General features: G+C 43.2%; 1 protein-coding gene across 1 annotated transcript in view; it reads right to left on the bottom strand.

Annotated features, from left to right (window-relative positions):
* RFC1 (replication factor C subunit 1) overlaps nt 1-27469 on the bottom strand; it is a 765282-nt gene that overhangs the window by 204081 nt on the left and 533732 nt on the right. The window contains exon 14 of the mRNA XM_085642249.1: nt 9130-9242. Within this exon, the coding sequence (XP_085498375.1) occupies nt 9130-9242 (113 nt within the window). The remainder of the gene's footprint in view (nt 1-9129; nt 9243-27469) is intronic.

Below are 27469 nucleotides of genomic sequence, written 5' to 3'. Positions count from 1 at the left end.
GACTCTCACAGTCCGGTAAGGGGTTTGCTGTGATGCGGCAGTTAAATTCGGCTTTATAAATAATTGCTATACCGCCTCCACTGCTTAGCTCTCGATCAAGCCTCTAAATAGCGTACCCAGATGGGAACGCTTGCACAATAATAGAGTCGGCCTTACTATTCAGCCATGTTTCTGTTAATAGAGCATCACTTTGTAGAATGCAAATTAAAAAACATTTGCTATGAAGAATAGAGCGTCACAGCCCTCTTCTTCCAGCAATAGCCGAAGTTCTATAAAATGCTTAGGGAGCGATCGGCAGTTAAGTAAGAATATTTTAAAAACAATCCAAGAGGATATAACCGTGGGAGCTTTAATAGCGGGACATAGCTTAAAAGAACAGTGAGGGTAATAATTAAAATTGCTACCAGGCAATATTATATGAGCACACTTACTCCTGATTGCCCCTGTAAGAAGGTGAAGCTGATCCGCGGTGTAAGAATACTTTTCCCTTGTAAAACCGGCAGGGGTTATGGCCCCTGGACCCGTTTGGGTTACGGACGGGCGCAGACGGGCTTGCCTTGGGCGCGCCTTTGGTGCGCCAGCGCCAGGTACGCTGCGCGGTCGCGTCATCCGCCCCTTTCCTAGTCTGGCGTGCGCGTCAGTGTCTAAAATGCTGACCTGAGAGAAAAAAGTCAGTTGACTGTCCGTACAACCCCCAGAGCTATAACATAGCTCCTGAACAGTGCAAATCAGAGCATGTTTAAAAACTTTAAAAACACCACACAAGCTGCATTTAAAAATGAGGAACTCTCTAAATTGTATTGTAATTGCATTTATATAGCGCTTACTACCCCTGACGAGGCGTCCAAGCGCTTTTTGGGCGAGTAGCGCGCTACTCTGGGACCCATTGAGGATTAGTGTTGAATAAGTATAGTGAATCATGCAAGTAAATTTTAAGTGGTGGATAGGTTAGTCAGTTATTTGGATTCGGAAAGATAGAACAAGGATAAAAGAGGAAAAAAAAAAGGTTTGTATTTATATAACGCTTGTTACCCCCGATGGGGTGTTGAAGCACGCTACTCCGGAAACCCATAAAGGATTAGTGCTCAGTTAGTATGGTGAAATATGAAAGTCATTTGAGTGGTGGATATTAGTCAGTTATTTTGAGTGAGAAGGGTAGCGGAGGGATAAAAGGGAAGAAAGGTTTGCATTCATGTAGCACCTGTTACCCCTGATGGACGTTGAAGCGCTATTCTGGCGAGTGGGACGCTACTCTGGAACCCATAAAGGATTAATGTTGAAAATTAGTATAGTAATGTGAAGTATGAAGTAATTTGAGTGGCGGATAAGTTATTCAGTTATTTGAATAGAGAAGGGTAAGTTGCCAGATCGAAGAGGGAAAGAGGTTTGTATTTATATAGCGCTTGCTACCCCCTTGATGGGGGTAGCATGCTACCCCTTGATTATTAGTGGTGAATTAGAATAGTGGAATATGGAAACTGAGAAGTGAACATGTTAGTCTTATTTTGATTGAAAAGGATAGTGGCAGGACAGAAGAGTGAGATTTTAATTTTTATAATTTTGTGTGAGGTCATAGCAGTAGGAGGAGGCTTTTGGATGAGTAAAAAGGGGTTTTGGAGGGGAAGAGTCAGAGGGAAGAGTTTATAAAGGCTTGTTTTGGGGGATCTGTATAGTAAAAAGAGGTGTCAGATGATGCAAAGAGGGGCAGAGTAGGAGAGAAGGGTTAGTTTGGGATCATAGTAGTGGTATGGGGTTTGGGATAAATGAGAGAGTGGATGTAGATGATATATTGATAGATGTATAGTTTGAGAGATTGGGGAGTGCATTGGAAAGAGTAGTAGAAAGAAGTTTGAGATGAGTCAGAAGGTTGGGCTAGAAGATATATTGAGAGAAGTATAGGCTGAGAAATAGGGTAGTGCATTTGAAAGGCTAAATTAGAAGAAAGTGATAAATATATAGATCCATAAGTACATTGAAAGTATATAGATGCATAGAGGAGGTAAGTATATATAGATTAAAGATATTGATAGAGGTACAGGATGAGAAATAGGGTAGTGCATTGGATATGCTTTTTCAGGAGAAAGGTAACAGACACACAGAACCAAGTACATGGAAGGTACATAGATGCACAATGGAAGTAAGTACATGTAGACCAAAGATGATTTTTTATTTATTTACAACAACATAATTATTCTACATGTTTATAGAAAGCAATACAAAAAGATAGGCACATATCTATAGTGAAAATAAATGCTTATATACAGAGGAATATGCTGTAAATTTCTGTTTGCGTATAGTGCTTATGTGGGGAAGAGCCAATTCTTGAGTAGTTTTCTGAAGATAAGGTGGTTGTCGGTGGATCTTATGTTGGGGGGTAACGAGTTCTATAGTTTGGCTGCTTGAACACAGCCACTCATGTTTTTTTTCTTGTATCTTGGGATTTTGAGGCGAGATGCCCCTTTAGAGCGGAGGGTCCTTTGTTGAATGTGTTTGGTGATTTAATTCCTGATGAAGAGCGGTCCCATTCCATGTATTGCTTTGTGGGTGATACAAAGTAGCTTTAACGTGGATCTTCTGGCAACCGGTAAGCAATGCAGGGCTTTCACGGTAGGGGAGATGTGGTCTCACGGTTTGATATGCAAGAGTAGTCTGGCAGCCGAGTTTTGAATCCATTGTAGCCTTTTCATGGTTTAAAGGTGATCTGTGCTAGAGGCTATTGGCGTAATCGAGTTTGGCCAGAACAAGGGTGATGGTAGCTTGGACCTTGTGTGGAAATCCCAAATGAGGGAAAATTTGTTGTAGTGTTTTTATAGTGACAAAGCTTGATCTTGCTAGTTTGTCCACTTGGGCATTCATCGACAGCTTGGAGTCCATGGTCATTCCGAGGTTTCTTACTTCCTTCGATACTTTAGGCGGTGATCCCAGTTCATCAGGCCAGGCGGCAAGCGGGTTGTAATGTTTCCAATCGCCACACATGAGTATTTCTGTTTTTGAACCACTCATTTTGTGATGGCTCCAAGACAACTGAAAATTTTGGATTTTTCAAAGTCTTTGGGGCATTCCAGTTGAAGGAGTATTTGCGTGTCATCTTTATAGTTCTAGCAAGCGAGGTGAAATTGATTGATCAGTACCGGTAATGACTTCATGTAGATCTTGAAAAGCATGGGCGAAATGATAGAACCTTGAGGGACCCCTGCTTTTGTGGAGTACGGTTTGGACGAGAAAGGTGGGGTATGGATGACATTAGTTCTGTTTTGAAGGTAGGACGTGATCCAGTCTAGAGCAGTTCCCTCTATGCCGGCTTCATAGAGTCTTAGTTTCAGAGTGTCATGGTCAACTGTGTCAAAGGCAGCCGAGAGGTCCAAGAGGAGTAGAGCAGCAACCCCGCTGCGGTCAACTGTATTCTTCAGGTCATCCCAGATGGCAAGGAGGGCAAATTCAGTGCTTCTTCCAGAACGGAATCCTGTTTGGAAGTCTGAGAGTATCTCATTCTCTTCAATGAATTGTGAACGCTGCTCTTTAAATCAGTTTGCCCAGGAAAAGTCCATTTGTAATGGGTCTGTAGTTATCAGGGTTCAGCGGGTCCAAGTTTGTTTTCTTCAGTAAAGGGCGTATGTGTGATTTTTTGAGGTCTTCTGGAAATATTCCGGTAGTTAAGGAACTGTTGATGATTCTTCTTACTGGAGTGGCAGCAGAGGTTGTTAAAATAATTGTCTTGAAAGTTTGTGGTGGACAGGGGTCAGAAGGGCTGCCGGCAGGCCTGCTTGCTTTGAACAGGGCCATAAATTCATCGTGTGAGATGTGTTGGAAGGAACAGAGAGGCTGGGTTAGAGTATTCTTGGATTGTTGTTTTGTACAGGGGTTAGTACTGGTGCTTTGTTTCTGTTTTAAGTCCGAGTCCAATGTGTCTGCTTTGTCTGTGTAATGATTTGCCAGTTTGTCTGTGAAATCTTGAGTAACAGGATGAGTTCCTTCTAGGCAATTTGGTTTGCGAAATTCATTGAGTATTTTATAGAATTCTTTATTTGCACATTTAGCATTTTGAATTCTGTCTGAATAGTACCTTTTCTTAGCTTTTTTGATAGCAGACTTGTATAATCTGTTAATTTTTTTGGAGGTGAAGTTTGTCTTGTTTGGCATTTGTTTTGAGCCAGGTACGTTGCAGCTTTCTAATTTGTTTTATGTCTTTTATTTCTAAATTTCTCCTAGGCGCTTTATTTCTTTTGTGCTGTTGTGTGGTATTGAGTGGTATCAGGATGTCAAGGTAGCCACTCATATAGATTTTGAACCAAACTTATTGTTTCCAGATTTGTACTTGATAGTAGTTGTGTTTCTAAGTGTTCCAAATTGAGTTTGTTCCACGGCCGGTAGGTAGATGGATGGATGGTGGCTAGTTTTAGGTGAGTCCCTTAGTGTTGTTTTATGTTGGAAAGCAAGCAAGTGGTGGTCTGACCATGTGACTGGAGTTATAGTCTGAAAGGTAACTAGTTCAGTATTATCAAAAAAGACATCTTGGATATGTCCAGAGATGTGTGTGGATTTGTGAACAATGTGATAAGGTTCAGTGTGTCTAGGCCAGTGATTATTGTTTTTGAATGGGTCATATTGGGTTTGTCAAACCAAATGTTGAGGGCACCCAGAATGCATAAGTTGGAGTGTATTGTTATCAGGTTTGAAACTGTGTCTAGAATTGCGTCTGCTCGTGTTCCATGAAGGCACCACTTCGCGGTCGGGTCATCCGCCCCTTTTCTAGTCAGGCATGCGCGTCAGTCAGCGTGCGTGTCAGAGTCAGTGTCCAAAATGCTGACCTGAGCGAAAAAAGCCAGTTGACTGTCCATGCAACCCCCCCAGAGCTATAACACAGCTCCTTAACAGTGCAGTCATTTAATTGAAAAATCGAGTTAGCAGTTAAAAAAAGGCTCAACCAGTCTGCAGTGGCATCCGAAATTGGGCGTGCGTTCCACGAGGGGGAGTGGGGGAGAGCCTTGGAGTACCCTAAGAAGGTCTCTAGAAACGCACGCTTTAAGAACATTCAATACTACATCCTACATAGGGCCTATTTAACACCCGCACGCCTCCAACGGTTCTACCCTGACACTCAGTTCCTCTGTCCCAGATGCCAAGAACGGAATGCAGATTTCCAACATATGTTTTGGAGCTGCTCCATCATCAAAACTTTCTGGCACCACATTCACACAGCATTAGGTACCCTCACGGGGCTAACCTGCATGACCACATGGGAGGCCACTGCCATAGGCATCTTTCGCGCAGGTAAGCAACACAGGGTGCAGACTCGCTTCCTCTCCCTTGCGGTGCTTTTGGCCAAACGCAGCATCGCTATGCACTGGCGCTCCCCCACAGGTCCACCGCTGGCGGCTTGGGTGGGAGCTACACACAAGTGGGCGGCGGCAGAGGAGGAGACGTTGCAGGAGGAGGAAGTGAGAGGGGTCCTCAAACGCCACATTTCAATGGAATGGGCCATGCTATTGTATCAGTTCAAGCAGCTATCCCCAGGTGCAGATCCAACAGACACCCAACTCACACCGTCGGCCCTGCACACGCAGTCACAGATCCCGCCCAACCAATCTCTCGACATTCCGCCCACATGATCTCATTACATACCCCAATATCGGTTATGCTAACGTAATTCTAGGTCGACCCCCAATAGGATAGGCACTCATGAGACACAGAGGTGCCTTACCCCTACGACGCTACAAACCCTCGCCGATGTCATTGGTTGTGCCTGTTCATGCCTCCCCCCCTAGTTTAGGCTTTCGTTTTACCCTAGTTTCTGTGCCATATCTGGAACCTGAGACAACGGGGTATACACCTCATATCAAGTCTGTACGAGGGTTAAGTTCTCTGATGACGTATCACTGATATATGCAGTTGATGTGTACCACTATTGAATGTACAATCTGATATAACTATCTGAAAGATCTATATGATGTACAATGTGTCTAATGTAAAAATGGCAGTTTAAAGTTAAAAAAAAAAAAAAAAGAAAACAGTCTGCAGTGGCAGTCTGTGAGACATGATTCACCTTGTAGTACTCATGATGGACAACTATTGCTACAGACCATGATCGACCTCTCAAACTTCAGGCCCTAGGTACGCCTGGTACCATATACTAGGGAGTCACAAATGAGTTTAGCTATGCCAAATGGGTGTAATACAATCAAACGTATACCATTTTGAGTTCTGCGAACACACACACTGAGCCCTGAAAGGCAGGGCTTAGGGCATTTCAGACACATTACACCAGTGCCTAGTAGTCAAACTGAGGGTGAAACCTGCAATAAGCCAGTTTCCTCCCAGTGTTGCCCAACTACAAGTTGGCTCCATACTGCCATAGAAGTGATGGAGCAGAGCAGCAGATAAGCACCATCCTTGCGCACTGAAGTCATTTTCTCATCCTCCTCTTTTTGCTCCTTCAGGTGTGGATCATGAACACTTCTTGCTTACAGTGTGCTGAGTACTAACTTGAGACCTTTTTAAAATGTTAATAAGATATCACTCCATTGATTGGGGAGGTGGAAATGAAGTGAGCAGTCTCAATTATAGTACCCACCACAGAAAGCATTACTGAAGCTAAGTAACTTGTTCTTTTGATAGATACCTTCCAATTGCAGATTCCTCACCTTAGAATAGATGCCAATGCAGTATCTCCCTAAAGTGGAGGGTCTGTGAAGTGACTCAGACCAAATGACTTGCAGAATCAAGTGAGAGAAGTGTCCTTCCTGCGGTACCTGGCTGTCATTGCTTTGTGAATGCATGCACCAGCGTCCACACAATAACCTGGAAGATATCGAGGACAGGCACTCCTCGCTTCAAAACAGTGGAAGCAACCTCAGCATTGGATAAATGTGCTCCCAAAGAGCTCGGACGGCATGGGAAGAAAGGAGCCCAGTGCAGCCTCATATGAAGCCACCTAGCTGCACGCTGTGGCATTTCTACTAAATTCTTTAAATCGAGCCTAGCACCTTGGGGTTAGCTAATTGCTGGACTCTGTGGCTATAAATGCCATCAGAACCCAGAATTGTCCAATGAATTTGCTCAAAAGAGCCACATCGTTAGTTTTTAGTTGCATTAGGGAACTAGCTGCAATCGTTCTTCATCAACAATCTACAATCCTACTGTGCTGCTTGGAGGACCTGATGAAGAAAGCTATGTTATCTCACCTCCTTACAATTATTAATGTGATATATGTCACTTAAAAATAGAATCACTGGAGGAGAACAACTGCTGACTACCGTCGACACAAAATAGGTTCCCGATTATGTAGTTTTTTGTTTTTTTTACAAGGACACAACTTTCCTATCAGCAACTTCTTTTCTAATAGGTTAGATTAAGTTTAAGAGGCTGGTCCCCCCCAAAAAAAGAAGTGTCCATCCCTTCAACCTGGTTCCACTCCAGTGAAATTATCAGCAGGTACAAAGATGTAAATCTCAGCTTTTGATTTTGTGGTGAATATGCAAGCCTTAAAACTTCAGATAAATATACATCTTCTCTTACACTCTCGGCAATGGTATTTTGCACTGTAAACTGACCTATTTATTGACTAAGAAAGCAACTGAATAATCGGGGGAAAAACCAAAGTCAAGGAAGATCAACTTCTACTATGAATAGAAATAGTAAAAATGAAAGCACAAGGAGACTTGGCATTCAGAGATCAGCACAATCCTCCCTGAAATTGTACTTCAATATGCCAACTGGAAACATGGCACTACACTGGGAATATGCCCTAAACTACAGCACTAACAACCATCTGAAACATGTTTTACTAAACTAATTCACAGAGTCCTAGGCTAGTTTTCAGATAATAGGGTCGGTTGCCTCTGCAGTGTTTTGGGCCTTTTCTCACTAGGGCCTTTTCTCACTAACTGCTTCCAACTTATGTCTCCTAAAACTTTTTCACTACAACCATGCTCTTTAAGTAGTGCAATTTGTGAAGGCTCCTTACTTTCTCCTCTATGTTTTACTGTCCATATTGAGCCTTTGGCATGCCGTATCCAGTCCTATGGCAGTCTTCATTTGACATGTATACTTACATCTCATCAAACAAAGGAGAATTGCTCATGGATTTTAAGACATGAAAAATATCTAAACTGATTCAGGGGCCTCTGACTCAACCATAAACTCCAGTAGGATCGTGCTAATGGTAATTGGTGGGAAAGGGGACTAACTTATTAGCCATCACCTTTGCCTTAAACATGTTTGTCAGAACACTCTCTTTCTGACATTTACTGATGACCTAGATTTGAGCTTTCTTGTATCCGTAGGTACAGCAGTCATTGCATTTAATCTCAAACTTTTGAGAAAGGTCCTTTCATGTGTTACCTCGGATAGCAGAAGTATGGCTGTCATAGCAGACGCTGACTTCAAGCGAGATGATGGGAAACAGTCTTTAGCATTAAGTGGCCAGCTGCCTGCTTGCTGCAAATGTGCAGCTTTTAAATTCTCATATGATTCATCACTTTTTGGAAAACAATACTGGTTGCCCATCGACTCAAGGATCCAATTTGTATGTGCTGTGCACAAATCTCTCTGGTAGGGCATGTTGTTCCTGTGTTTGTTTGCATACTCTTAGATCATCCTCTTATTATCTTGTACAGAGTCCTGGATTCCACAAGCAGTGATTAAAAGGAAGATATATTGTATTCTTGCTCTATATTTTTGAAATTATGTGGTGTCTGCAAATCTTAAAAAATCATCTAGTTTTTTTATTTTAAATAGTTTAACTTCTTTTTCTTCTTGCTTAAATTTCATTTTTCTTTCAGATCAGATGCCTTACTGCCAGGAAACCTGTACTGGTGAGTAAACAGTTTCCAAAACGTAAAATTACAAAATGTAAAATCCAATCTTAAAAAAAGATTATTTTCTGTTTAATGTTGGCAATGGATATAGGGTATTTAGCATATTTAGAGAAGGATTAACCCAATGCAACATCCATGTCTCACCAACAGAGTGAGAGAGCTGCATGGCATCTAGTCATTTATCATTTATAGAAGTATTACAGCCTTTTTACAGGACCAGCATATATGAACAGGGTATTCGTTTTGTTCGCCTAATGTTCACCAAAGAGTATGACTATACACCATGCTTTAATGGTTAAGGTTGAACACTTACCTCACAGACCAAAGATGCCGTAGTGGTTTTACCAACTCCAGGGGGTCCCGACAAGAGTGCTGCTTTAAAAGTAGAACCATCATCCTTTCCCCCAAATTTACTGAATTTTGATGCTGAAAGTAACAAAAAAGAAGACAAAACATACAATTGTCATATTGTTTATGGACTTACAAGATGTGTCAGTTTTTTGTTTTTTCTTATGATTATCTGTGGAACATTTCTCAGGTATTTAAAGGTGGTAATGTTGTTTAGAAAGGTGAGCACAAAATTGCAGCCTCAGGTGACTGCTGGATTGGCGCTGTAAATAAAACGGACGGTAATGCAATTCACAGAACTTTTTCATAGCTCAAAAGAAATGCATTCCTTTCCGGTTTGAAAATGATCTCTACCCATACTTAATCAATTTTTCTACTTATTATGGCTCTTCATGCCATAACCTTAACCATAGTATGCACAATATGGCCAAGAACCATGCAGAACTAAATTCTTGTATATTTGAGAACACAATCAATCCACCAAACGTTCATCCCTTGTGAGATGCTAGATGTATATGCAACACAACCACATTTCTGCCAAAGGAAAAAAGTTTCTTACAATAACAATATTTTTGGTGGATACTAAATCATCCTGCACATTCCTCACATGATAACCATACCCAGACCCTCGTTTAAGCCCCACTAGTAGTTTGATTCTCAGGAATCCCACTCTGACTTTTATTAAAATAAAAAGTGTTCCAGCTCCAAAGCACTATATGGCAGGCAAGATTCTGAAGGAGACTGCAACCATCAAAGCTAGCTTAATGTTGAAGACTTGTAAAGCACATGAAAATAGGAGTCCTCGACATCCAGGGACACCATTCAATCCTGTGCAATCAGAGCCAGGAGGATTGGACTCAGACAGCATTTTAGGCTTGTCCTTACACACAAAAACCCAAGAGGCTCAGATGCAGAATGGGTGTTAGACACCCATATATCTAGGGGGATCAAGAAATTAGGGGAATAGAATCCCATGCTCCTGTCATCCAAAGGCACCACTTCGACAGCGTGCTTTTTCAACAGGACAATAACATGTGCCTTTAACAAATGCAGCCCATTTACTGGAAGCTGATGGTGGAGAGAAGATGAATCAAATCTATTTTTAATATATTTCAGGAGCTGGCATACAGAGAGCCCTCAGTGAACTTTATAGTTCTAACCAAGCTAACAAACTTCAGGTGAAGCAGGGAAAAAATAAAGTTATCGTTTTCTGAAAATATCCACACAAGAAACAAACCCACTGGCAGCTAGGAGACCTCCAAATCACAACAACGTCAAACTACAAATACTTAGGAGTCGGGTTTACAAAAGGGGCAAAACCTGTGGCTCACCTAAGGCATCTTAGAAACAAGAGCACCCGAGTCATTCAGAGTCTGAAACTCCTAGATTGTCACTCACACAGACCAACTGCTGAGCCTAAAATTAAAGTCCTGAGAGGAAAATTGATACCAGCTCTAAACGGTGACCAGTTAGCCTTTCCCGGTGCCTTTAATATGCACCTCAAGAACTCTCAAATCTCTGCATACAAACAAATCTTTCATGCACCCGGTAGGCCAGAAAAGCAAGGCTGATACTGGAGCTTGGTCTCCAGAGACCAGACCTCATGTGCCAAGGGCACCAAGTAAAATATTATATTAGAGCCCTGCAGGCCCCACAGTTTACACTAAAAGTGCAACTTAAATCAATATTTGAAGAGGAGGGTTATCCATGGCAAACAGTCCGTAAAGGAAATCAGCTGCTTGAATATTGAGGCTGCCAATCTGCACACCCACGAAATACCATACCCAGCCTGGAAAGAAGCTGTGAATAGGCAGGCCATGTAAACCTCATTCGAGCAGGACATCGAAAGGCTTTGGTACAGCTCCATCACTGAGACCTTAGATGGCTCTTATACCCCAGGGAAGGATCAGCCCTATTTTTATCAAGCACTCACTACTCAGGCATGAAGGAAAATCCTTTCTATGAGGCTCCTATCCATCCCAATCATGGATTTCAACCCTATATGGGCGAGGTGGGATGAGGGAACATCATATAAACTATTCAATTACCACAGTGAATCTTGATTTCATCTGCAATGCTGCTGCCCAATCTTGTCAGTGATCATCACAGTCTGCTAGTTCCTCTATGCCGAGCCAATGGCACTAGACTGTGCAAAGAAGCCTCAGATCTGTGCTTCTCTGCCAACTCACCTATGATCCTAGCCAGACTGGGGAAATGCAAAGACGTTATCCGATTTGCACTCCCTTTTGTCTCAACGGGGAGATAATGGCATTGTCGAAGTGTGCCACATGCTCTCTTTCCCTTTACGGTCAAGGGCAGGCCTCAGCTCACACTGAATACCCCAAGGCAACCAAAAAAGTCCCTTCGGCCCCTTTGGTCAGGAGCACTGCAAGACGAAAGCTTCACTTTTCACAATGTTTTTGCGCTAACCTCGATCGGCCAGGAAGCAAAACTTGATGAGACAAAAGCCACAACGCTCTCTTCCGTAAAGAATCCTGAGCTCTAATACATTAGAAAACGAAATGGGCTGGATTCAAGGAGTTTCAAGAACCTTATCCTTTTTATTCTAAGGGACTTAAGAACACTCAGCCCGGCTTCTGTGGCTGCACACGTGTAATACAAGCGCCTTGCACTTTTTCCCCCCTTGGCAAATCCTTGGAGGCCCTGCTTAGAGCACAGAAGATATAAAACTTTGTGAAATGTTCTTATTTTTGAATAATCTTAAACTTCGTTCACATGGAACGGCGTTCTTTTAAGAAATATCTCAGACTGCATTTTACACTTTTTATAAGCTTTTCATAATAACTGCTGTTTACTGCACTTATGCGAAATTGCAGTGCATGGTTGTTTACGTGTATCGATTTTAAATAACCAAACATGAATAAAATGAAATTGTGAAAATATATCTATTTTGAAAAGGTAGAGCTAGCTTAAGACAGTGAGTGGGGGGAACTGGAAATTATGCTGCTGTTGGTATCCCTTAGGTCCACCTCTACTGCGAAAGGAGCAATAGTACTGTTGCAGGATCTAAACAAGTTGACAAAGTTGAAGCTGCAAGGAAGGCTGGTCACTGGAAATGCCACTAGATGGTTTTTGGCAACACATATTAGAGCAACTATTTTAGAATTGCTTCAGAGAGAAATCAGGATTTTTGCAGAAAAGCCACTTGCCACTAGAAGACAATACCCATTAAGGCAGCAAAGACATTCACAGAAAAGCCAGAGAAGTACATCCAGGAATGCAGGAATGCCTGCAGAGCATAACAAATGTAGCTAAAGAACAGGCCACTGTATTAACTAAATCTAGAGATTTATTCAGAGGTGTCTAGACTGGCTTCAAGAGAACTGGATGGGTAATCAGAGAGAGCTTTTCAGTTTCTCACATGGTGTGGATGTAATGTCCCAGAAGGCACATGATGATCACAGTGTGTAGATCAAAATTGCCTGAGGCAAAGACTATGCGGCCAATGAATTCAAGCCATTAGGACTCATGGTCTAGTATAGTAGTGGGATCAGCACTTAGTTTACGTTTAGCAGAAGTTGCTTGAACCTCAAAAATCTCTGGAGAAGGATGTGTCGATAAAAACTTAAGATCACATGTATAGCAATAAAGCAGAGAGATCAGCCTGTGAACTGCTGATCCTGAAAATGGTTTCTCTTAAGCAGCCAGTACTAGTCTCAATTATGCCTTGTTAAATGGCAGAAGAGGATCCATTACCACTGAATATGAAAGTTAATTTTTTTCAACGTATTATTGGCTTAAGGCTCTTCAGACGTCAAGGGCAACTCAAGAACGTCTGCTGCCTTTCCTGTAACAAAAGTAAATGGACAGATATCTCCAGAAGGAGATAATGAAGAATATGGGATATCACCTGCTGGGGATTTAACAAAATCACCAGTATTCTGAATATCCAATAATAGCTCATCATCTGATTTACAAGGAAAGAGGAGGTTGTCAGACTCCGAAACATCGTCCTCTATGCACCTAAAACCCAGGCTATGAATGTCAAAGACATCTGAATCCGAGCCACAGAGTTATTCCAACTAGGCAAACATAGGATCTGAGAAGAGGCTCAGAAAGAAGCTGTTCTTCAAAGGAGGCATTCATCTTTTCTATAGTCAACAAAGTTATCTCTATTCTATCATGCTGAGTCAGTGCAGAGAAGGGCTCATAGAGTGGTACTGGGACGATTCCAGAAACAGCACTGTGAACAATCCGATTGTTGTTTTTGCTGTGGCTTCCTTGTGGAAGGCACTGATGATGGTGCCTGTGGTAGTATAGAGTCAAGTAGAACAGAACTGCTGGAATCATCAAGCCTGTAGGATCTAGCGCACCACTGAGAGCTAAGCCAGATTATTATTATTATTATTATTATTATGTGTTCTTATATAGCGCTCAACTTACCCTTGGGCATCTTGGCGCTTGCATTGGGAACCCGTCCTGGTTTTTCCCTGTGAGATAACCCATACTGGGCATCCCCAAGGTGAAAGCCAGGCATCCCGCCACGGGGGGGCCGTTGTGGAGATTAAGCAAGCTTGTTGCCCAGAGCTGCATAGTGTGAACTCGTGCTTAGAGTGGGCACCGAAGCGAGAATTATCGAGTCCGTGGACAATTGGGCTCCGGACCCTGCCGCGTCGGGAATTGAACCCTGGTCCCGGGTCTGACCTCTGCTTCAGGGTATGCCTCCTCTAACCAGTGAGCTACACTTCGCCAGAAAGAGAGGTGATATTGAATATGACGAACCTGGCCTTCTGAAAGGCTTTGACCTATGATGGGTGGATACATGGAGCCAGGAGCTTGGTTAAGTTTTTTAAGAAATAGGATTGGCTCGTAAGAAAACAAAAAAGCGCATCAGTGAACAACACAGGTGAATCTTAACATGGTCTCTTGGGCATGACTATTACCTTGAGGAAAAGCAACACTTGTCCTTTCTGTGGTTTCTCTTATGTTTTGGTGGGATGGTCATCAATCGCTGTCAGGAGACTTACATGTAGGAAAGTACAAGGACCACTTTGAAGTTTCCTTACTGGTCCAGAACACAAACAGTTGGGCTACCCGCTCCTTGATAGCCAGCTGGTGTCATAGCTCTACAAACATGGTCAGGCCCAAGACACCACATACAGGTATTTTGGGGATCAGACAGAGATGTTTTTTCCACACTTTCCACAGGATTTAAACTTCAATAAATCAAATCCTGTGCGGGTGGGCAGTTTGGTGATACCACATGACAGTGCAGAAGAGAGAATCCAGAGGAAAAAAATATTCCAGTTAAGTTTGGTGCTTGGGCATATTCATAGTCGGGATCTGCAGGAAAAAGCATCCATCAGAAAAATGCAAGCATTTCATGACAATGACATTGCTACCTCTTACAATAAACAAAGTTACCAATTCTCTTGCCTCACTAAGAAAGAAAGAAGGTGCAGTTAAGACTAGTCACTAAACAATCCATCCTCTCACCGAAGCCCTCAGCCAAGAATACACCTTAAACTTCTGTTCTATCCGCTGCCTGCTATCCTCCTCCATTACAACACTGTGGCCCTTTAGAGACTCTCTTCAAGCAAGTAAGACTTACCAGACAAACAGCACACTTTCACTCTACTACAAGGCATTGTCAACCTGCCAGGTTGATGACGTAACCAGCGCCTCCAGGGAGCATCAATATTCTCTGATCACAATCCTGAACACCAATGCCATAAAAGCATATCCACTCTACACACCAACACCCCACCAAACATACATAGGCCCAATCACACACACATACTTAAACAAACCAACCCTAGGACTCCCATAGCAATTACGTTTACCACAACTTTCAGAACAACTGTATTCTATTCTCATAAGACTGTTCTGTGACCACTCACTGAGTCAATTGATCATCTGGCCCCCTTCAATTACGTATCTACCTCATCCAACTGCATATGTTCCCCAAGTACCATTCTTAAAGGAGAACACCCTTCATCTCCTCTCCAGTCTCACCAGGTTCTAACACTCGCCTACTCCAAAATGATGCACATTTCACCATAACACTTTGCTACAGATACCTGCAACTCTTCCATGTTTTCCTTTCCTCCACACTTCCTCCCCAACATTGACTCACCCATTCGTATGACATTGGAGAGCATGGATTTACACATGACCAAATGTGGAAAACAAATTCTTAGTAATTAATTGTTTTCATGAAAGAGCCTCTCTTTTCCATTAACTCAATTCCTCTGTGCAAACTCACACATAATAAATGTAACAGATCTTCTAATTCTTTCTCTACCTTCCGTCAAACAATTCACTAAACCAGAGCCCATGGCAAACTTTGCATTTGCTCTCTCCTACCTCCCATTGAGCAACCACATTTCTAACTACAATATACCCCCACTTTAACGATCCTGACTCTTCTGTGCCTTTTTTTTTTGTAAACAAATTTTATTCGTCAAAGACACATCCAGCGAAGCTCTGTGACCCAGAGACTTCAACCATATCAAAAGACAACATACCAGCTTTGACATTTTTCTCATGAAGTATCGTATACAGACTACAAAAGAGACATGCAGAACCAAAGCAGTCCCCTCCCTTAAAAAAAACATAACACCACCCCCCACCCATCGCACTGTCCATCCAGTCAAGGTAGCAGATCTATGCACGACTACTATTCTGTTCCGTCCATGACCCATACCCCCCAGACCCGGCTGTGCCTGGTACTCCAGTGTGCCATGCCTCTTTAAAGCTAGAGGGAGATGGTCCACCACCCACCCAACTATTCCTCCAATATGGGCTCTAAGTCCAGTCCCCTGTAGTCCGCCCAGCGCTTCCATATTTTATAATGTTTACGGGGGCAGACCCATGCCACATAGATGGGGGCCTCCAGTCCCATACAAAAATCGAGACCGGTCTTCCAGACAGATAGTGAAGGTGCGACTGTCGCCTTCCACGCCCTCGCTATATCTCGCTTGGCTAGAGTAAAACCCAGGAGCATCAGATGGCGCTTATAGACATTGCCCCCTATATCCTCCATCACATGCAAGAGCACCAGTTTGGGGGACCGTGGGAGATCCCAACCCAGCACCTCTGACAGACAGGTCAAGACCCCCCGCCAGAACCTAGTTAACCCAGGGCAGTCCCATATCGTGTGTAGCAGCGTCCCCTCTGCATTCAGGCAACGGAGGCAATGCGGAGAGGCCACCAGGCCCGCCTTATACAACCTAACTCTAGTGAAATAGACTCTGTGCAGATACTTAAACTGGATGAGCCGAAGGCTCACAGCGACAGTCTTCTGTGCCTTTTGATTTATTTCTCCCCTTTTATGTGCTCAACCCAACCTTTTTACCTTGTTAATTATCAGAACTTTCTTTCTTAACATACACTAAGTATCTGAACTCTACAATCCGACACCGTTTATTGGCACAAAACAGCCCTGCTTTAAAACAGTGGTAGTTCTCAGCATATATAAAAAACCAACTCCTCTGCACTAACTACGTCTTGTCGAAGTCCTCACAGTCTTCTACTAGATCCTCAAGAATATCATCTTCAAATCGAGTGGACAAAAAACCTATCTTTTCTCCTACAACCTAGTCTACTGTCTGGGCTCCCAAAACTGCACTCCACACACAGTATACCTGGCACATGCTAGTCAGTGGGAATGAACTCTGGGGATGCCCTAACGAATGGTGTAAAGGTTCCTGGGGCAAAACTAAATTCTTTGGGCATTTTCAAGATGGCCAAAGTCTTTGTCCACACGTAACTTGGGCCATGATGTCTGAAGGGTTGAGGAGGGTAAGAGGTTTTGAAGGGTGTGGATGTGTACTACTATGGCAATCCTAGTGTCCTCCAACATCTAATGCTCAAATCCAGTTTTATGCAGTCCCTGTATTCCCAACAAACTGGCAGACAGAGGTCTGGTAGAACAAAGCTGAGCTTTCAGCAATTAGACAACGGATAAACACAATTGCCATTTTGTTTCCCTCCTTTGAAGTGCACCCAAAATGTTATATATAAAGCTAGTAGACATGTCAAATAGGTCATGAAACTGTAATGTCAAGAAGGGGTCCACATTGATTGGGGCTTGACTGGCTGTGGGGGTGCACAAAAGAAGAGAATTGCCCCAGTGTCAGCTAACATTTGCCTGTGACAGGGAAAGTCTCTTTGAAGAGCGTCCCAAGTGTCATATGGAATACCCCAGTAAACCTGCTTGACACTCTGATAGGATCTGACATTTACATTGCAATCTCAACAAGAAAAACACTGTGATGGAGACAGTTCTGGCTGAGGGAACAAATGTTGGGTGCCAGCCTTGGTGTTAGCTATGTTGTCCTTGTCCTAGTTCATACCTTATTCAAACCCATTGAAATGCCAATTACTGGCTGGTAGATCTTGGAGAAGCAGGTGATTCAGGCTTAGCAAAGGTAACTTATTAAAAAGTCACCCTTAAAAAATACTTCACCAATTAATTGGGTACTTAATAAATATTTAAAAAGTCCACAACTGAAAGATAAAATGTATCAAATGTAATATTGTTTACCAATGTTTTCATATGGTACAGCCACCCCTGCCCTGCTACAGGGGCTTTTCACTGCAGGGACATGTTTAACATGAAACTTTAACGTCTTAACTTAAAATACCACGCCCCCAGCCTTATCGGCAAGAAGGCCTTCTTAGAGGTGACTTATTAATTAACAGAAGGGTTTACACTTATCAAAGGGGGTTATTCTGGCAGGTCGAATTTGCAGTTTAAAGCAGCATAGCCAGGCTAAAATAGTCGGCCTGTAAGCAAGCTTTACAGAGCCACTGCAGTGGATGACAAAATGAGGGATTCTGTCCACTAGTCGCATTGAATTTACTGCCCTAGAGTACACAGGTATCATATACTAGGGACCTATAGGCATATTAAATAAACCAACCAGAGGTATACTAATTTTACTATGTTGAAAGGAGAATCACTTTACCGCTGGATAGAAGGAGTAAAGTGCACAGCCAGCAAAAATAGGGTTCAGCAAAACAGCAGAAACATCCTGAGTGACCCCACATAAAGGGCAAATTTCCAACACAAGGCAAATAGACTACTGCCTCTAATGCTAAGGCTAGTATTGCCAGACTAGGCTGAGCTTGCCCCAGGGAGACCCATGGCTTACAATCTTCACCGATTGATGGTGGTGATGTATCAGATAAATCCAGGAGTAGCCAGGAATGACTACCTTGTTAAGACAATGAGGTGTTTGACTTTGTGGCAGTCCCTGCAGTACATGGGCTGGGTGTCTCGTTTTCCTTCCAGATAAAGCACCAATAGACTAGATATTCACATTTTGTTGGGGGCAGGTGTGTCTCTAATGCCATCACGCTCACTAGCAGCACTACACGAAGACGATACCTTTCTCTTCACTTATTAAGCTCATTATTGAAACTCCAGCATGCCTTCTGGGAAAAACCTGTGTCAAGTTACAGTCTTACCCCTCCCATAGACAATTGTTGCTATTTTGTATTCATATGACATTATACTGTATGTTTGACACTTGGACCACAACTTAAAAGCAATAATGGTTGACATTTGTGAATTTGGCAAACACTCAAGACTGCCAATTAACTGAAGAAAAGTGAAACGACTTCCTCCCTGACAGACCATGTCCGGGAAACGAGAGCAAAGCTGGGATTCAATGGGGCCAAAAAGTATGCTCTGTGGTGTGACCGAGGGCAGCAATGATGCCAGCAGGGTAGAGGCAATGAGGCAGAGGGTTGGAAGGTGCTCACAGTGGAAGCAAAGCATGTACATGAACAGAGTCTCCTTGAGTTATTTGGGGGGGGGGGGGGGGGGGCCGGGGGGGTGGGGGGTTCATTCCATAATGCCCTCTTAACCCCTTCGCCGCGGCAGGAATTCCGCCGCGGCGCTGGGGAGGTTTGGGGACAGTTGCGGGTCCGCTGTGCTCGTGACGGAACCACTCCGTCACGAGCCACGGTTGAGCTGTGCTCATGACGGAGTGGTTCCGTCACGTCTCCGCCCACTGCGCTAATCGCCCGCACAGGCGGGGAATTAGCGCCGCGTGGGCGGAGCGGCCGCCAACGGCCGCAGCATGACGGAACCACTCCGTCATGAGCACAGCGCAACCGTGGCTCATGACGGAGTGGTTCCGTCATGAGCGGGGAAGGGGTTAATTAAGCTTCTGGTCTCTTGAAGAGTCATAGATTTGACAGTACTGTCTCACCCTATCCATCTACAGCAAATTGGGGTAAGCTATTTCTGCTTGTTATTACTACCTTGGGCAGGTAAAGTGTGCCTAGGAAGTAACTTGATTGTTGAATTAGAAAGAAATCGAAGCTTAAGCTGCACAATCTCCTTAGGCCTTTAGTCTCTTAACAGTAAACCATGGAAGTGCTTAGAAACATGCTCAGTTAACAAAGACCCCCCCCAACAAGGTAATTCACTGAGGTTGGTAGACACAAACACAACATCCGCCACTAGACAAGGGAAAGTGGGAAAGTTTTAGCTATGGCACTAGGAGACTTTACATTTAATCCTGGCTTTAGCACTATATGCTAGATGCGAACTCTTTATTTGAAGTCTGAGCAGGTTCCACAGCACATAGTCATTTCTTTGGTGACAGTTGTCCCTGTGTCTCACCAGCAGAACCACTCATAACCCATTTGCATAATGAGCAAGATAGAAACTATGGAACCAGAGGGCAATTTTTTTTTTATTATTAATCTCGGACATCCCTTGTGACAAATTGTGTGCTCTTGGACAATACCTTTCTCAACCTATTTCTCTACTCCTTTGTTCTTTTTTTTAAGCAATAGGAAAAAGTTGGTAGTAAGTATTTGATAAGAAAACAGGACAGCAACTCAACAATCATTTGGAATTGCCCATGAGAAGAGAGCACCCAGTATCATAGTGCACTTAGTAAAATATGCTATATGAATCTTGAAACAAGAACCTGAACTGTGATGTTGGAACTCCTTCACCAAATTGTTTCACAATAGTCAAATCATATCCTTCCTATGCCTTTGTACTGTTGATTGCCATTATGTAATAGAGGTGGGTGAGCCACTAAAGGCTTGGGCCAAGAGCCTGGCTATGGCTCACCGCGAGGTTCTCTTGGACTCTTGCGCTAAAAACGAGCTGATCCTTAATGTAGCTTCTGTCTGTCACCCATGCTCTAGCCTCATGCGCCAAGAATTAAAGACAAAATATTAACTTTTTTTAAAACAATTTTATTTTGCATTTTCAAGTAAAAGAAAACAAATAAACAAGTCATATCACACAGAACTCTTGTACATAATAAATCAAGCCCATATCCAGTGAGAAGAGCAAGTCACACACAGTTGCATACAATAGGAAGCAAAAATTGACTATTACCGTCCCAAAAGTTCTTACACAATGTTCACATTTTAACACAGTTGACATCTGAACCAGAAGACATAATATGAATATCAGACGCACGTAGTGTTTGTGAAATTACCCTGTGGAGACCTCCAGTTCTTTGGAATCGCTTAACTGGTAGTGAAGGGACACCAGGTTGTGTCAAATTTAGCAGCCCTGTCCCGAAGAAGAGCAGTCAACTTCTCCATGGCAAAAAGAGCCCAAACCTTCCCCCAACCACATTGCTATAGAAGGAGAGAGTGGTTGTACCACACATAGCAGTGCTGCAAGGAGTAGTTGAGATATAAGACGGCCCGGAGGGGTCGTTGAAGGAAAAATGCGATCTGCCGGTGGATTGCCCAATATAAACGGGGGGGAAGGCCTGCTCCACCTGGATCCAGGGTTTCTTGTCACGGTTATGGTTCCAGTCCAAGGCGGGCGCACTTGTGCCACCAAAATGTAGGCAGAGTCGTCAGGGAACCCCAAATCTCTGAACTGAGACTGGCCTACCCAAAGTCGCTCCTGCCTCCCTCTGGGACTTACACCCCCACAAGAAAGCCAACATTTTCGCCCGTATATGCTTCCATACCAAAGGTGGGAAAGCAAGCGGGAGAGTTTGAAGAACATAACAATACGGGCAGGAAATTCATTTTCAGGCTATTAAGTCTTCCCATTGATTATATTTTCAGCTACCCCCAGCGATACAGGACCTTCAAAAGTGCCGTACGAAAGGGGTAAGGGGGTACATTGCAAGCGTACAAGTCCTTTGTTTGAGAAGGCAAAAAATTACCTAAGGAAGGGATGTCTGACAACTCCCACTGAAAGCCTGCCTGGTGAATGAGGTCCTCAAGTCTATGATGGGGATCGGCAACTCCCAGGGCCCGTGACTTAGTAAAGTTAACTTTGAAGCCAGATACCTGTGGGAAGGCCTCCAATTCCTCCATTAGAGCAGAGGCCATAACAGTGGGATTCGTAATAAAGCAGAGGATGTCATCAGCGAATAAGGCAAGCTTGTACTCAACCCCATCCACCATCAAGCCAGATATCTGGGGATTATCCTGTACCTTTACAATGGTTCCATCATAAGAGCAAATCTGGAGGGGGAAAGTGGGCATCCCGGATGGGTGCCTCACATTAGCCAAATAGTTGAGGAGAGGGAACTATTGATTTTAAGTTTGGCAGTTGATTTTTATAAATTGCCAGGGATAAAACGTTTTCATTTTGGGACCTATCCAGAACCTATCTAGGACTTTAGTGAGATCGCTCCAATCCACCTGGTTAAACACCTTCTTGGTGTTGAGTGAGAGAAGGGCTATAGGGTGGTGTAGTGGCTCTTCTACCTCCATGTGGGCCACCGCTAGCCGAGTGTTATCGATTGCTTGCTGATTGTGAATGAAGCCCGATTGTGTCGGAGCAACTATAGTCGGCCACACATGGCGCAAGTGAGTAAACAAAATGGAAGCAAACAGCTCCACATCACAACTGAGGAGTGTGATAGGCCGTTAAGAACGGCATTCCGTGGCAGGCTTGCAACAGATGCATTCTATGCAATTCCAATATTGTATTGGGGACTACTCCTGATGAAACTGAATGAGTTAAAATGCGCTCTAGAGGCTCGATTGAGAGAGAGGCATAGGCTTTTAAAAAGTGGCAGTCTGACCTTTAGGGCCAGGAGCCTTTCGTGAAGGGAGGTTGTGGACTGATGCCGAATATCATACAGGGTGATGTCACCCGCCAAAAGGCATAATTCTTCTGTTCTATCTGGAGGACGATAAGTGCGTAAATAATCATCTTGTCACAAAGCATCAAGCTGCTGAGCTTGGTAAAGAGCTCGATAACAATTGCTAAAAATCGCTAGTATCTCCTCCGTGTCATGGCGAAGGCAACCCTCCTCACCTGCCAGTTCTCGGATATGATAACGAGTGGAACGGATGCGCAATTTATGCACTAAAAGTCTATCTGCTTTATCCCCTTTTTCATATGTTTGAAAATATAAAGCAGTTTTTTAGCCACCGACTTCAAAAAGAAGTGTTCTAGCTCACCCAGTAGCTGACGCAAGGTCCTGCGAAAGCCCCCTTCCCTGTGGTGTGCTTCCGCCTGTTGTATCAGAGTCTTCAATTTGTGTTGACGGAGCTTGTTCGCCCGTTCGAAGGCCGTCCTGTGGGTGATGAACTCTTCCCGATAAAAAGCTTTTGCCACATCCCAAAGGGTTGCAGGTGCCATGTCTCCAGTGTTATTTTCGGGGAAGGAGTGTTCAATGGTATCTTTAATGAGATCACGACGCGCCTGGTGCCCAAGTAAATTTTTATTGAGGATCGCCAAACTAAGGTTTTGACATATTGGGGTGTGACCGGATACAGCTACAACGTCAATTTTTGTGTCCAAAAGACAAGGCAGTAAGGACTGGGATATCAATAAGTAGTCAAATCTTGAATAAGTTCTATGGACATTTGAAAACAAAGTATAGTCCCGTTCTTGGGGGTGTTGGTGGCACCAGGCATCAGATAAGGTCAGGTCGACTATACCCTGTGTCAAGGTTGGCGGAGTATGGGGCTCATCCAAACCGAGGATGGGTATGGTCGAGGCTTGAATCTAAGGTAACGTTAAAGTCTACCCTAGTACAAGATCACCCCACAGAAATGAGAGATTCTCTAAAAGAGGTCTGAATAGAAGTGGTCTCTGTCGTTGTTGCGACCATAGGTGAAAACAATGGGCAGTCTATATGTTGCCCCTCAGGGTCCCTCTATGTGCTATCTAAGGTAAAGGAGAGGTCTCTATAGAGCAAAATGGTCACCCAGAGATTTGCGTGTGTAGCAGGAATGAAATTGAGTAGGGTACCAATAGGAGCGGATGTGTTAAGTATCAGGGCATAGTAGGTGCGTTTCCTGGAGAAGCGCTACGTCAACCTTGTTACGGCGTAATCAATTTATTAACACCTTACGTTTAAGTGGGGTTTTGAGGCCTTGAATATTAAGGGATACAATGTGGAGGGAGTTCATAAGTAGTAACATAAACAAACTCCCATGGCGTCTATGAAGGAACAGTATATGTATGACTTCCGTGGGTGGGCAAGGTGTGTAAAGTTAGAATGCATTATTAACAAGAACAAAGAAACACAGAACATATCTGGCAGTAGTCGGGACTGACGGTCCCTAACAAGTGAAAGGCCAGTGGGCCACCCAACTGTAAACATTAATTTGGGAAGAACAAAGAAAATCAGTCCAAGGGTGAACATTGGCTAATATGCAAGAAATTAAGATAAAGAGTGAGCATCACCTAGGAAGGGGCAAGCTTGCAATTAAACCCGTATAGGCCCCCTCCCCCACCATCGGATACATTACTTATATAAAATAGAACACGGTTATCAGCAAACAAAAAAGGACAGACTACCCCCATGGCAACATCCATGGGGAACATCCGGAGCATTTCCACATTAAGGACATTCCAGCAACCAAGGAAAGTATTACATTGTGATGCAAAATGAGATAGAGATAATCATTAATGGCTGAATTGAACAATGGGAAACCAGAAAACCATGGATCAATCCCAGCTTACCCACTTGACCAAATTGGGTGATCCTAGACAATTGTTTGATTTCAATTTGCATCCTTTTTCTTGATTATTACAAATAAGACCACCTTGAAATACATGCAGTCAGGATGTGAGCTTTAATAAACTACAATATTGTCCATGTATTACAAGAATCCAGACGACCCAGAGGGTGAACATGACAAGTGGCTTGCTTTTTAGTTAACTATTGGCATAATTGTCAGGGTGGGGGAAGGAATACATGTTTCCAAGTTCATGTTTGAAAACAATCACTTTTAAAAATACTTCAGTGCACTGATATAAACTGACGTACTAAGGTGAAACATTTCTGCATGTTAATTAAATACACTTTTTGAATTTTGAAGAGACTATCATATTTTTACATGTTTATTGCAAATTGTTCCAAAAAGTTAAGTGGTTCAGGACATCATCTTTGCTTCTAATTCAGTTAGCCTTTAAATAAATGCATGTCGTTTATGAAACGTCTTTCTGAATGTTTGTACTCAGTCAAGTAAACAGCAGTCCGGTGCTGCTGTTATCCAGTGGTCCGCAACTAAAGGTCAGGAGGGCCGCAAGTTTATAAGTTGTGTTTCTTCAAAGAAATCTCACGAATCACAAGATGTGCTGGGAAAAATCCTCTCAGTGTACATTCCCGATGGGTACTGACTCCATTTTACTTTGTCTTTCGAACAGCGTATAACAGTATTTATGGAGTGCGAATAAAAAATATGATGAAACAAGCGCAATGTACACTGTAATAGTGATAACGGTAAAGATGATCTGCAAAAGTCAGACACCTCCAGGAGGTTGCATGTGAATCTACAGCACTATATATACGAACAGATACTTACAGGGTAAGTAGCATTTTCCGTTGATAGCATTTGTGACTGTAGATAATACACATGCTTGGCACAGACTGTATAACAGAACCCTCCTCACTGCAGTGGCTAGTGTGTGAATGATGCAGATGTCAGAAATAACCTTCTTAACTTGTCCACTAGGACTTGTTGGCAGGTGAAGATGTAAACACAACAGTACTTGGTAAAGATGTATGGAGTTCACCAGATGACTGGCTTACAAATATTTGCCAGTGGGATGTTACCTAAGAAAGCCATATTAGCCCCCTTCTTGTTGGTAGAGTGCACCCTAGATGGAGTTTATAGAACCCTCTTGGCCTTATAGTAACAATTTCTGATGCACTTGACAATCCATCTATATATGCCAGCTTTGAAGAGCTAGTCTGACTAAAGGAATAAATTGGAGCTGTACACATATAAATGAAGGAATGTTTGGCATCCAGTGCGTGCAGTGCTCTCTCCGCAACAGAGTCCAGCTGCGGGTAGAGTAGCATGCGTTCTAGGGTATGGTTAACGTGGAAGATAGATGCCACTTTAGGGAGGAACCACAGATTAGTTCTAAGAATGAACCAATCCTTGTGAACCTGTATGAAAGGCCCCTGAAGAGTGAGTGCTAGCAGCTCGCTGATTCACCTAGCTATGAGGAAGGCTCCTTTCCAAGAGAACAACTGCAGAGGGCATGAATGTATCGATTCAAAAGGTGGACCAATAAGACTGGTAAGGACTACACTAAGGTTTCACTGAGGCATAGGAAGAACTCTGGTGGCTATGACCACACTTAGGCTCTCCATAAGGACTTGACCACAGGAATTCTGAAGAAAGACGTGTTCTCTGTTCTGTAAGCAGGTGGCAACAGCAGGTAAGTGTAAGCGAATAGAGATGTATGTGAGGCCAGTCATTTTTATGTGCGAAAGTTAGGTAAAATCTCCTGGATTGTGGGTTTCAAAGGATCACAATTTTACGACATCCAGTAGTATACAAACCTCTTCCACTTAAGTGTTCAACAGGTCTGTGTTGTGTGCTGTTGGGCCTCCTTCAAGATGGACATAGACTCTTGTGGAAACTGAAAGTACCGAAACTCTAGGGCCTCAGGTGCCAAACTGAAGGACTGAGTTGCCTGGGATCCAGATGTCTGACCTGGCCTTGTCTTTGTAGGAGAATATATGCCCTGAAGAGAGTCTCTTTTGGGGAGGGGAAGGGTGGGGGTCCTGGGTGACAACTCCAGCAGAGTGGAGTTACAAAGCTATCTGGCCCAAGTGCGCTTTCTCTCCATGAAGGGAAGCAGCAGGAGAGGTAGGAAAGCATATGCAAAGATCTGTAAACAATTAATACACAGTGCATTGCCCATGTACTCTTGGTGCAGATACCTGATGGCGAAGTCGGAGCATTCTGCGTTCTCTGCAGTAGCGAAGAGATCTATCTTCTGGGTGTTCCAATGATGAAAGTATATACAGAGGAGCCACAGAGGAGCCAGGGATGGAGTTCCCACTTGGCGACTAATTGCTCTGTCCTGCTGTAAAGGGCTGTAAAGAAAATGTCCACCCCAATAAAGTGCTCCACAATGAGGTGAATATTATGGCGGAGTGCCCAGTGCCAGACCCTCTGCGCTGGGTGGGGGAGCTGAGGGGTATGTGTGCCGCCCTTCTTCTGGTTGCAATTCATGTCAGTCATGCTGTCTATCGCGATGAAGAGTAACTTGCCCCAAATGACCTTGAGAAAGGTTTTGAGGGCTAGCTGAATGGCAAGCAGTTCCAAGTAATTGATTTGATGATTCTGGAACTGAGAGGGCCACGATATTCACATAAATGTAAAAGATAACATTTTAATGATGCTCACCATTTTGCTTTAATAAACACTGTATTTAGCTGTCTGTCATTAAACACATTTTGATAGCTTGATATGGATGATGGCACTTGATCTGTGGAGATTCGCTACCCAACATTCCTACTGATTAGATTTTATTACAAATCACCATAGTGCTCTTTAATTTCACCACCTGGGGAGTGAGTACAGATATACCCTATCCAACATCTACTTTAATCTGGACTACGACACACAAACTTTTTTCTTTTAGACCTCGACCACGTTATTAAACAAGGGGTGATAACCTTGTTTTCTTAATTTTTGTAATTTTCTATATCTGCATTATCCACCATTTTTATGGCCTTGTTCTACCATGCATGATACACACAAAGGAGGTAGGATGTTTATTAAAAACACAACTGATTCTCTGAACTGCTTCATAAGGCACATCCACTAATTGTGGGATTCATATTTATAAATACCACGACATTATAACCAATATGTAACAAAATGTGTGTGCATATAGATTAGTTACTTACCTGTAATCCTAGTTCTCTTCCAGGGGTATCCTCATCAAAGTCATAAGCATTAGAATATTCCCGCCCTTGCGCGGGACCCCGGAAACACTATATTATATGTGCCCCATAATATATATATATATATATATTCACTGAAAAAACCATAGGTTTCACACATGTTATAGTTAGCTGTACATTTTACTGATAAAAAACCAATGAAATTCCCCCGTTATAGTTACT

This window comes from Triturus cristatus, chromosome 2_2, assembly GCF_964204655.1.
Source record: "Triturus cristatus chromosome 2_2, aTriCri1.1, whole genome shotgun sequence".
NCBI classification, from domain to species: domain Eukaryota; kingdom Metazoa; phylum Chordata; class Amphibia; order Caudata; family Salamandridae; genus Triturus; species Triturus cristatus.
This window is presented reverse-complemented; position numbering and strand designations above follow the sequence as displayed.